Below are 12500 nucleotides of genomic sequence, written 5' to 3'. Positions count from 1 at the left end.
GTGGTGACGGTGGTGGTGGCGGTGGTGATGGTGGTGATGGTGGTGGTGGTGGTGGTAACGGTGGTGGTGGTGGTGGTGGTGGTGACGGTGGTGGTGACGGTGGTGACGGTGGTGGTGGTGACGGTGACAGTGGTGGTGGTTGGTTGTGGTGACGGTGGTCACGGTGGTGGTGACGGTCGTGACGGTGGTGACGGTGGTGGTGGTGACGGTGGTGGTGATGATGGTTGGTGATGATGGTGGTGGAGATGCCGTGGTGGGAAGGCCATCTTAGGCGTCTATGACGTCTCCTGGCCAAACCCCATTTGGCGAAGCCAGGAGATTGAATCCTTACCCTCGGGGCTCCTCCAGAAACAACAAAAAAGCCATTACATGTGGTCACGTGGAATGTTCGAACGCTCACTGCGGAGGAGAGGCTGCCACTCCTCTGTCGGGAGCTGGACCGGTACCGTTCTGGATTTCTGCGGCATTCAGGATGTCCGGTGGACCGGCTCTGGCTCCTGCCACCGTGAGGAGTGGACAGTCCTCTACTCGGGGCAGGAGACTGCCAAACAACAAAAGAATGAAGTGGGCGTGGGAGCGTGGCGGTGAGGTGTGGGAAGCTGTAAGCCCTGGGCTACTGTGGCCTTGCCTCCCCATTCACCAGATGCGAGGAGTGGTGGTCGTGGTTACTTATGCCCCCACCGAAGATGAACATCCGTGGAGGGATGCAGGCAAGGCCGATGAGTCAGATGCCTTCTATGACTTCCTGTCACAGACGCTAGCTAAAGTGGCCCCTCGGGATAGAGTCATCTTGTTGGGTGACTTCAATGCCCAAGTTGGTCATGATGCTGGCACCTGGTCTGGAGTGATTGGAAGGCATGGGCCAGATCAGCTCAATAACAACGGTAGGAGGCTGCTAGATTTTTGTGCAGCCCATGGGCTTGTAATTACCAACACGCTGTTCCGGCATCGTCACATCCACACAACATCATGGATGCACGCCGGGTCCCAGCAAGAACATCTGCTGGACTACATAGTGACGGACCAGCGGATGCGAGCCCATGTCCTTGACACCAGGACCTACCGTGGAGCTGATCTGCCCACTGACCATCGACTTGTCATCTGTAAGACGCGCCTGCCATTCTTCCACTCCGGTGGTGGGTGTACACCCACCACCCCATTCCAACCTAAGGTGACCTGGTCTCAGCTAGCTGACGGTAGTTGCAAGCGAGAATTTCAACATCGCTTGCAGCTGGGGTTGGCATCGTCCCCGTACCCCCACTCCTCCTGATGTCGAGGGTAAATGGGCGAGGTTCAGGACTGTGGCTCATTCAGCTGCAACGGCTGCATTGGGTACGCGGTCCAGACCTCCCCAGAGACCCTGGCTGAAGGTGGAGGTGTTCCCGCTGGTTGAGTAGAAAGCGACAGGCCCACTCCCGCCGTCTACGATATCCAGCATGGGAGAAAGAGGCGGCTTAGCGCATACTTTGCTAGGGGATCTAACCCAAAAACCTTTATTATGAACAATATTGGTCGCGAAAGCCTACGTGTTAAACTTTGCTAGGAGATTCGTGCGGGCGCTGCAAGGATGGGTGGTGGGCACGGGCTGCTGAGGAGATGGGGTCTGCCTCAGTAGCCCACAATCCCAAATCGCTCTTTAATTCCATCAAAGAAAGTAACTTGCAGCACCTCACCTATCGCGATCCTTAGATTTGCGGAGCATTTCCTGCAAAGGTCTTGGGGGAAGGAGAATTCCCTCAGCCCAGACAACACCATGGGGCAAGGTGGGGATGACGCTGCTAGGGCTTGCAGTGCCTCACTCCACATGAAGCCTCAGGTCTTATCGGCCACAGTCATGCCCTTATCTATGCTTGTGGAACATGGACCCCTCTAATGGAACATCTGTGCCAGTGAGAAACATTCAGGCTGGCCTGCCTACGATCCATCCTGGGTTTAACCAGACTGGATTGTGTGAGGAGCTCACAAATCCTTGGAAGATCTGGACACATTCCCATCGGTGAGCTCCTCCGGCAGGCAAGGCTGCGTTGGCTGGGTCATGTAGCCCGCATGCCCAGCCACCGCATGCCGAAACAGCTTTTGTTCGGCCGGATCGAGGGGGCTAAGCGGGCGCGGCACGGGCTAGAGAAGAGATGGAGTGATGTGGTACAGGAGGACGTGGAGCTGAGTGGACTTGCCGATGACTGGTACCAGCGGTGTCAAGATCGGCCTCTGTGGAGGAGGCTCGTGAAGGACGCTACTGGGCAGTTGGAGGCAGTCGCCCTCCAACAACAACGGAGGGCGGAGGAGCAACGCTCACAACAACGAGCGGAGCGCCGGGTGGCTAAAGCACAGCAGGTTGGCACAGTAGGGGGCACAGGTGGTGCATCAGCCGGTAGTCATCTCAGTCATCTCAGTCAGTCGACCCGTGGCACCTGCTGGGTCTGTCCCGTGACCTCCTGTCAGCAGGGAGCCTTCGACACCTCACGTGGCCTCAAAATGGTGCACCTAGCCTGGCACAGGCGCCGTGGTGACGTCACCGTCACTTATTGGTGAATGGCGGGTGTTAGTGGTGATGATGGTGTTAGTGGTGGTGATGATGTTGATATCGATAGTGCTCGTGATGAAGGTGGTTGTGGTGATGGTGATAATGATGATGATGGTGTGGATGATGGTGATGATATTGATGGTGATGATGTTGATGCTAGTGGTGATGGCGCTAGTGATGATGATGGTGCTACTGATGATGGAGCTAGTGATGATGTTGGTGGTGGTGATGAAGATGTTGGTGGTGATGATGTTGATGGTGATGATGGTGGTGGTGGTGATGATGATGGTGCTAGTGATGATGGCGTTAGTGATGATGTTGATGGTGACGATGATGGCGCTAGTGTTGATGGCGACGATGATGGCGCTAGTGTTGATGTTGAAGATGTTGACGATGTTGATGTTGACGATGTTGATGTTGACAAGGTTGATGGCGACAAGGTTGATGGCGACGATGTTGATGGCGACGATGTTGATGGCGACGATGTTGATGGCGACGATGTTGGTGGCGACGATGTTGGTGGCGACGATGTTGGTGGCGACGATGTTGATGGCGACGATGTTGATGTTGACAAGGTTGATGGCGACAAGGTTGATGGCGACGATGTTGATGGCGACGATGTTGATGGCGACGATGTTGATGGCGACGATGTTGATGGCGACGATGTTGATGGCGACGATGTTGATGGCGACGATGTTGATGATGACGATGTTGATGGTGACGATGTTGATGGTGACGATGTTGATGGTGACGATGTTGATGGTGACGATGTTGATGGTGACGATGTTGATGGCGACGATGTTGATGGCGACGATGTTGATGGCGACGATGTTGATGGCGACGATGTTGATGGCGACGATGTTGATGGCGACGATGTTGATGGCGACGATGTTGATGGCGACGATGTTGATGGCGACGATGTTGATGGTGACGATGTTGATGGTGACGATGTTGATGTTGACGATGGTGGTGGTGGTGGTGGCAGAGTTCGAGTTGGTCAAGAATGCCATCTTCACCGACCCCGACGATCAGAGCGCCTGGCTGTACCATCGCTGGCTACTGGGCAGAGGTACCTCTCACTGCCCCCTCCCCCTCCCGTCCGCCTTTGTCTTCCCCGCTCCCCCCCCCACCCCCCCCCCGTGCGAAGCAGAGCAGAGTCGGTTCAGATTTTTGGAGCACTTCACGCGGGAAGACTCACGGGGACTCGCACAGAGACTCACAGACTCACACATAGAGACCCGTAGACTCACACAGAGACTCGTAGACTCAACACATAGAGACCTGTAGACTCCTCATCACACAGAGACTCATAGACTCATCACACAGAGACCCACAGACTCACCACACAGAGACCCACAGACTCACCACACAGAGACCCATAGACTCATCACATAGAGACCCATAGACTCATCACATAGCGACCCATAGACTCAACACATAGATACCCATAGACTCATCACACAGAGACCCAGAGACTCGCACAAAGACCCATAGACTCATCACACAGAGACCCATAGACTCATCACACAGACCCATAGACTCAGAACACAGAGACCCATAGACTCAGCACACAGAGACCCATAGACTCATCGCACAGAGACCCATAGACTCGTATAGAGACCCACCGACTCATCACACAGAGACCCATAGACTCATCACACAGAGACCCATAGACTCATCACACAGAGACCCATAGACTCATCACACAGAGACCCGTAGACTCGCACAGAGACCCGTAGACTCACACAGACTCACACAGAGACTCATAGACTCATCGCACAGAGACCCATAGACTCAGCACACAGAGACCCAGAGACTCACCACACAGAGACCCATAGACTCGTATAGAGACCCACAGACTCATCACACAGAGACCCATAGACTCATCACACAGAGACCCGTAGACTCACACAGAGACCCATAGACTCACACAGAGACCCGTAGACTCACATAGACTCATCATACCGAGACCCGTAGACTCACACAGAGACCCGCAGACTCACATAGACTCATCACACAGTGACCCATAGACTCATCACACAGAGACCCATAGACTCACACAGCAGACACTCATAGACTCACACAGAGACCCATAGACTCATCACACAGCAGAGACCCATAGACTCACACATCAGACACTCATAGACTCACACAGAGACCCGCAGACTCACAGAGAGACCCACAGACTCACATAGACTCATCACACAGTGTCCCATAGACTCACCCAGAGACCCTTAGACTCACACAGCAGAGACCCATAGACTCACACAACTCATAGACTCACACAGAGACCCATAGACTCATCACACAGCAGAGACCCATAGACTCATACAGCAGAGACCCTTAGACTCATCACGCAGAGACCCATAGACTCACGCAGAGACCCTTAGACTCACACAGAGACCCATAGACTCGCATAGACTCATCACACAGTGACCCATAGGCTCGCACATAGACACACAGACTCAGGCAGAGACCCTTAGACTCACGCAGAGACTCTTAGACTCACACAGAGACCCACAGACTCACATAGACTCATCACACAGAGACCCATAGACTCACACAGAGACCCTTAGACTCACGCAGAGACCCGCAGACTCACACAGAGACCCACAGACTCACATAGACTCATCACACAGAGACCCATAGACTCACACAGAGACCCTTAGACTCACGCAGAGACCCGCAGACTCACACAGAGACCCGCAGACTCACATAGACTCATCACACAGAGACCCATAGACTCATCGCACAGAGACCCAAGCACTCGCATAGAGAGCCCGTCAGCTCGCACAGAGACCCATCGAGTCTACTAAACTTCTGAACTAAAACTTTTATTTTTTATTTTACCCGAGTGTAGGGCTCCCCCACCCCAGCTCTTTGTTCAGAAGTGACCTGGGCATCACAACATCATAGAAGCTCACCCGAGTGGCTTAGCATCGTCATCATCATCATCATCACCACGTGGAAATGTGTAGCAGCAGCTCAACACTCTGAACGCGTGGTGACGTTGATTCTAAACGTGGAGGGGAAAAAAAACCGGAGGATCCAGAGACAAATCCACGCAGTGACCACCACGGGGAGAGATGAGAGAGAGACGCAGACTCCAAATCTACAGCAGCAGCAGCAGGCATCGTCAGGGTCGGGATCAAACCCACGACCTCCTGTGTACCAGGCGAGGTAGTCAACATCTCCTAGCCACCGTGATGTCAAGGTCTGGGATCGAACCCACGACCTCCTGCGTACCAGGCGAGGTGGTCAACATCTCCTAGCCACCGTGGTGTCAGGGTCTGGGATCGAACCCACGACCTCCTGCGTACCAGGCGAGGTAGTCAACATCTCCTAGCCACCGTGGTGTCAGGGTCTGGGATCAAACCCACGACCTCCTGCCTACCAGGCGAGGTAGTCAACATCTCCTAGCCACTGTGGTGTCAGGGTGTGGGATCGAACCCACGACCTCCTGCGTACCAGGCGAGGTAGTCAACATCTCCTAGCCACCGTGGTGTCAGGGTCTGGGATCGAACCCACGACCTCCTGCGTACCGGGCGAGGTAGTCAACATCTCCTAGCCACTGTGGTGTCAGGGTCTGGGATCAAACCCACGACCTCCTGCGTACCGGGCGAGGTAGTCAACATCTCATAGCCACTGTGGTGTCAGGGTCTGGGATCGAACCCACGACCTCCTGTGTACCGGGCGAGGTAGTCAACATCTCATAGCCACTGTGGTGTCAGGGTCTGGGATCAAACCCACGACCTCCTGTGCACCAGGCGAGGTAGTCAACATCTCATAGCCACCGTGGTGTCAGGGTCTGGGATCGAAGCCACGACCTCCTGCGTACCAGGCGAGGTAGTCAACATCTCCTAGCCACCGTGGTGTCAGGGTCTGGGATAGAACCCAGGACCTCCTGCGTACCAGGCGAGGTAGTCAACATCTCCTAGCCACCGTGGTGTTAGGGTCTGGGATCGAACCCACGACCTCCTGCGGACCAGGCGAGGTGGTCAACATCTCCTAGCCACTGTGGTGTCAGGGTCTGGGATCGAACCCACGACCTCCTGTGTACCAGGCGAGGTAGTCAACATCTCATAGCCACTGTGGTGTCAGGATCTGGGATCGAACCCACGACCTCCTGCGTACCAGGCGAGCTAGTCAACATCTCCTAGCCACCGTGGTGTCAGGGTCTGGGATCGAACCCACGACCTCCTGCGTACCAGGCGAGGTAGTCAACATCTCATAGCCAATGTGGTGTCAGGGTCTGGGATCGAACCCACGACCTCCTGCGTACCAGGCGAGGTAGTCAACATCTCATAGCCACTGTGGTGTCAGGGTCTGGGATCGAACACACGACCTCCTGTGTACCAGGCGAGGTGGTCAACATCTCCGAGGGACAGGTCTTGGACCCCCACCCAAGGCCGACTCAGACTCAAATGAGTTACCCGGCGCGGTTGTGCGGCAGTGAACGCTGGGGGAGACAAAGGCGGCCGGGCGTGGGGGTGTCGCCCACCCAGCCCTCATTTGGCACAGTGTCGGCCACAGGCACCGCCGGTGCTGCCGCTGCTAACGGCACTGCGTAGCCTACACAGAGCCCCCCGCTCCTCCTCTGCCTTGTGTGTTTACGTGTGTGCCTGTGTGTGTGCGTGTGCGTGTGTGTGTGTGTGCGTGTGTGTGTGTGCCTGTGTGTGTGTGCGTGTGTGTGTGCGTGTGTGTGTGTGCCTGTGTGTGTGTGCGTGTGTGTGTGTGTGTGTGCCTGTGTGTGTGTTTGTTTGTGTGTGCGTGTGTGCCTGTGTGTGTGTGCCTGTGTGTGTTTGTGTGTGCGTGTGTGCCTGTGCGTGTGTGCCTGTGTGTGTGCGTGTGTGCCTGTGTGTGTGTTTGTTTGTGTGTGCGTGCGTGTGTGCCTGTGTGTGTGTGTCTGTGTGTGTGTGTGCCTGTGTGTCTGTGTGTGTGCATGTGTGCGTGTGTGCATGTGTGTGTGTCTGTGTGTGTGCGTGTGTGCATGTGTGTGTGTTTGTGTGTGCCTGTGTGTGTGTGTGCCTGTGTGTGTGTGTGTGTGCCTGTGTGTGTGTGTCTGTGTGTGCCTGTGTGTGTGTGTGTCTGTGTGTGCCTGTGTGTGTGTCTGTGTGTGTGTGTGCCTGTGTGTGTGCCTGTGTGTGTGTGTCTGTGTGTGCCTGTGTGTGTGTCTGTGTGTGTGTGTGCCTGTGTGTGTGTGCCTGTGTGTGTCTGTGTGTGTGTTTGTGTGTGTGTGTCTGTGTGTGTGCGTGCGAGGGAGCAGCTGAGCAAGCCGAGTCGGTGAGCTGCCTCTACGTGAGCCAGAGTCTGCAGCTCGCGCTCGTGGTGTTCACCCGGCCCATCAACGTGAGCCACTCACTCAGTCACTCACTCAGTCACTCACTCAGCCACTCACTCAGTCACTCACTCAGCCACCCAGCCACTCGCTCAGTCACTCACTCAGTCACTCACTCAGCCACTCAGCCACTCACTCAGCCACTCGCTCAGCCACTCAGCCACTCGCTCATCCACTCACTCAGCCACTCGCTCAGCCACTCAGCCACTCGCTCAGCCACTCAGCCACTCGCTCAGTCACTCACTCAGCCACTCAGCCACTCGCTCAGTCACTCACTCAGCCACTTAGCCACTCACTCAGCCACTCACTCAGTCACTCAGCCACTTAGCCACTCAGCCACTCGCTCAGCCACTCAGCCACTCGCTCAGCCACTCAGCTACTCACTCAGTCCACTCACTCAGCCACTCGCTCAGCCACTCAGCCACTCGCTCAGCCACTCAGCCACTCGCTCAGTCACTCACTCAGCTACTTAGCCACTCACTCAGCCACTCACTCAGCCACTCACTCAGCCACTTAGCCACTCAGCCACTCACTCAGCCACTTAGCCACTCACTCAGCCACTCACTCAGTCACTCAGTCACTCACTCAGCCACTCACTCAGCCACTCAGCTACTCAGCCACTCAGCCACTCACTCAGCCACTGACTCAGCCACTTGCTCAGTCACTCACTCAGCCACTCAGCCACTCGCTCAGCCACTCACTCAGCCACTCAGCCACTCGCTCAGTCACTCACTCAGCCACTCACTCAGACACTCACTCAGCCACTCACTCAGCCACTCACTCAGCCACTCAGCTACTCAGCCACTCACTCAGCCACTCATTCAGCCACTCATTCAGCCACTCACTCAGCCACTCGCTCAGCCACACGCTCATCCAGTCAGCCACTCACTCAGCCACTCAGCCACTCACTCAGCCACTCAGCTACTCTGCCACTCAGCCACTCACTCAGCCACTCACTCAGCCACTCACTCAGCCACTCACTCAGCCACTCACTCAGCCACTCACTCAGACACTCACTCAGCCACTCACTCAGCCACTCACTCAGACACTCACTCAGCCACTCACTCAGCCACTTAGCCACTCACTCAGCCACTCACTCAGCCACTCACTCAGCCACTCAGCTACTCGCTCAGCCACTCAGCCACTCGCTCAGTCACTCACTCAGCCACTCACTCAGACACTCACTCAGCCACTCACTCAGCCACTCATTCAGCCACTCACTCAGCCACTTAGCCACTCGCTCAGCCACTCAGCCACTCACTCAGCCACTCACTCAGCCACTCAGCTACTCAGCCACTCATCCACTCACTCAGCCACTGACTCAGCCACTGACTCAGCCACTCACTCAGCCACTCAGCCACTCACTCAGCCACTCAGCTACTCAGCCACTCAGCCACTGACTCAGCCACTCGCTCAGCCACTCAGCCACTCGCTCAGTCACTCACTCAGTCACTCACTCAGCCACTCACTCAGCCACTCACTCAGCCACTCAGCTACTCAGCCACTCAGCCACTCGCTCAGTCACTCACTCAGCCATTCACTCAGCCACTCGCTCAGCCACTCGCTCAGTCACTCACTCAGCCACTCGCTCAGCCACTCACTCAGTCACTCACTCAGCCACTCAGCCACTCGTGATGGTTGTGTGATGGTTGTGTGGTGGTTGTGTGATGGTTGCGTGATGGTTGTGTGTGATGGTTGTGTGATGGTTGTGTGATGGTTGTGTGATGGTTGTGTGGTGGTTGTGTGATGGTTGTGTGATGGTTGTGTGTGATGGTTGTGTGATGGTTGTGTTATGGTTGTTTGGTGGTTGTGTGGTGGTTGTGTGTGATGGTTGTGTGGTGGTTGTGTGTGATGGTTGTGTGTGATGGTTGTGTGCTGGTTGTGTGATGGTTGTGTGGTGGTTGTGTGTGGTGGTTGTGTGTGGTGGTTGTGTGTGGTGGTTGTGTGGTGGTTGTGTGTGGTGGTTGTGTGGTGGTTGTGTGTGATGGTTGTGTGTGATGGTTGTGTGTGGTGGTTGTGTGTGATGGTTGTGTGTGATGGTTGTGTGTGATGGTTGTGTGTGATGGTTGTGTGTGGGTGTGTGATGGTTGTGTGTGATGGTTGTGTGATGGTTGTGTGTGATAGTTGTGTGATGGTTGTGTGTGATGGTTGTGTGATGGTTGTGTGATGGTTGTGTGTGATGGTTGTGTGATGGTTGTGTGGTGGTTGTGTGGTGGTTGTGTGTGGTGGTTGTGTGTGATGGTTGTGTGTGATGGGTGTGTGTGATGGTTGTGTGTGATGGTTGTGTCTAGGTGTTGAAGGATGAGCAGGAGGAGGTGGTGGTTGTGTGTGATGGTTGTGTGTGATGGTTGTGTGGTGGTTGTGTGATGGTTGTGTGTGATGGTTGTGTCTAGGTGTTGAAGGATGAGCAGGAGGAGGTGGTTGTGTGATGGTTGTGTGTGATGGTTGTGTGATGGTTGTGTCTAGGTGTTGAAGGATCAGCAGGAGGAGGTGGTTGTGTGATGGTTGTGTGATGGTTGTGTCTAGGTGTTGAAGGATGAGCAGGAGGAGGTGGTTGTGTGTGATGGTTGTGTGTGATGGTTGTGTGATGGTTGTGTGTGATGGTTGTGTGATGGTTGTGTGGTGGTTGTGTCTAGGTGTTGAAGGATGAGCAGGAGGAGGTGGTTGTGTGTGATGGTTGTGTGATGGTTGTGTGATGGCTGTGTCTAGGTGTTGAAGGATGAGCAGGAGGAGGTGGTTGTGTGATGGTTGTGTGATGGTTGTGTGTGATGGTTGTGTGATGGTTGTGTGTGGTTGTGTGATGGTTGTGTGGTGGTTGTGTCTAGGTGTTGAAGGATGAGCAGGAGGAGGTGGTTGTGTGATGGTTGTGTGTGATGGTTGTGTGTGGTGGTTGTGTGATGGTTGTGTGATGGTTGTGTGATGGTTGTGTGGTGGTTGTGTCTAGGTGTTGAAGGATGAGCAGGAGGTGGTTGTTGTGTGGTGGTTGTGTGTGGTGGTTGTGTGTGGTGGTTGTGTGGTGGTTGTGTGATGGTTGTGTGGTGGTTGTGTGATGGTTGTGTCTAGATGTTGAAGGATGTGCAGGAGGAGGTGGTTGTGTGTGATGGTTGTGTGTGATGGTTGTGTGATGGTTGTGTGTGATGGTTGTGTGATGGTTGTGTGGTGGTTGTGTGATGGTTGTGTCTAGGTGTTGAAGGATGAGCAGGAGGAGGTGGTTGTGTGATGGTTGTGTGATAGTTGTGTGTGATGGTTGTGTGATGGTTGTGTGATGGTTGTGTGTGGTTGTGTGATGGTTGTGTGATGGTTGTGTCTAGGTGTTGAAGGATGAGCAGGAGGAGGTGGGTTGTGTGTGATGGTTGTGTGTGATGGTTGTGTGTGATGGTTGTGTGATGGTTGTGTGTGATGGTTGTGTGGTGGTTGTGTGATGGTTGTGTGTGGTTGTGTCTAGGTGTTGAAGGATGAGCAGGAGGAGGTGGTTGTGTGTGATGGTTGTGTGATGGTTGTGTGTGATGGTTGTGTGTGATGGTTGTGTGGTGGTTGTGTGATGGTTGTGTGTGATGGTTGTGTGATGGTTGTGTCTAGGTGTTGAAGGATGAGCAGGAGGAGGTGGTTGTGTGATGGTTGTGTGTGATGGTTGTGTGTGATGGTTGTGTGTGATGGTTGTGTGGTGGTTGTGTGATGGTTGTGTGTGATGGTTGTGTGTGATGGTTGTGTGTGATGGTTGTGTGATGGTTGTGTCTAGGTGTTGAAGGATGAGCAGGAGGAGGTGGTTGTGTGATGGTTGTGTGTGATGGTTGTGTGATGGTTGTGTGTGAGTTGTGTGATGGTTGTGTGTGATGGTTGTGTGATGGTTGTGTGTGATGGTTGTGTGGTGGTTGTGTCTAGGTGTTGAAGGATGTGCAGGAGGAGGTGGTTGTGTGATGGTTGTGTGTGATGGTTGTGTGATGGTTGTGTGTGATGGTTGTGTGATGGTTGTGTGTATGGTTGTGTGGTAGTTGTGTCTAGGTGTTGAAGGATGAGCAGGAGGAGGTGGTTGTGTGTGATGGTTGTGTGATGGTTGTGTGGTGGTTGTGTGTGATGGTTGTGTGATGGTTGCGTGATGGTTGTGTGATGGTTGTGTGTGATGGTTGTGTGTGATGGTTGTGTGATGGTTGTGTGTGATGGTTGTGTGTGATGGTTGTGTGTGATGGTTTGTGTGATGGTTGTGTGATGGTTGTGTGGTGGTTGTGTGATGGTTGTGTCTAGGTGTTGAAGGATGTGCAGGAGGAGGTGGTTGTGTGTGATGGTTGTGTGTGATGGTTGTGTGTGATGGTTGTGTGATGGTTGTGTGATGGTTTGTGTGGTGGTTTGTGTCTAGGTGTTGAAGGATGAGCAGGAGGAGGTGGTGTGTGTGATGGTTGTGTGGTGGTTGTGTGATGGTTGTGTGATGGTTGTGTGTGTGGTGGTTGTGTGATGGTTGTGTGATGGTTGTGTGTGATGGTTGTGTGAGGTTGTGTCTAGGTGTTGAAGGATGAGCAGGAGGAGGTGGTTGTGTGATGGTTGTGGTTGTGATGTGTGTGATGGTTGTGTGGATGGTTGTGTGGTGGTTGTGTGGTGGTTTTTGTGATGGTTTGTGTAGTGGTTGTGTGATGGTTGTGTGTG

At 54.1% G+C, this 12500-nt stretch overlaps 1 protein-coding gene across 2 annotated transcripts in view; it reads left to right on the top strand.

Moving 5' to 3' along the window:
- The window catches only part of RABGGTA (Rab geranylgeranyltransferase subunit alpha), a 25296-nt gene extending 13107 nt beyond the window's left edge, over nt 1-12189 (top strand). The window contains exons 6-8 of one of the 2 annotated variants that reach the window (XM_076064469.1): nt 3510-3593; nt 7791-7873; nt 10256-12189. In XM_076064469.1, coding sequence (XP_075920584.1) covers nt 3510-3593; nt 7791-7873; nt 10256-10291 — 203 coding nt within the window. In that variant the 3' untranslated portion in view covers nt 10292-12189. Of the gene's footprint in view, nt 1-3509; nt 3594-7790; nt 7874-10153; nt 10223-10255 lie in introns of those variants that run through there. The other variant, XM_076064468.1, reaches the window with a different exon arrangement.
- The last annotated feature ends 311 nt before the right edge of the window (nt 12190-12500 follow it).

The sequence above is a fragment of the Petromyzon marinus genome, unplaced genomic scaffold, assembly GCF_048934315.1.
Source record: "Petromyzon marinus isolate PM22_M1 ecotype Great Lakes invasive population unplaced genomic scaffold, UKy_Petmar_22M1.pri1.0 PM_Scaffold_470, whole genome shotgun sequence".
Taxonomy (NCBI): domain Eukaryota; kingdom Metazoa; phylum Chordata; class Hyperoartia; order Petromyzontiformes; family Petromyzontidae; genus Petromyzon; species Petromyzon marinus.
This window is presented reverse-complemented; position numbering and strand designations above follow the sequence as displayed.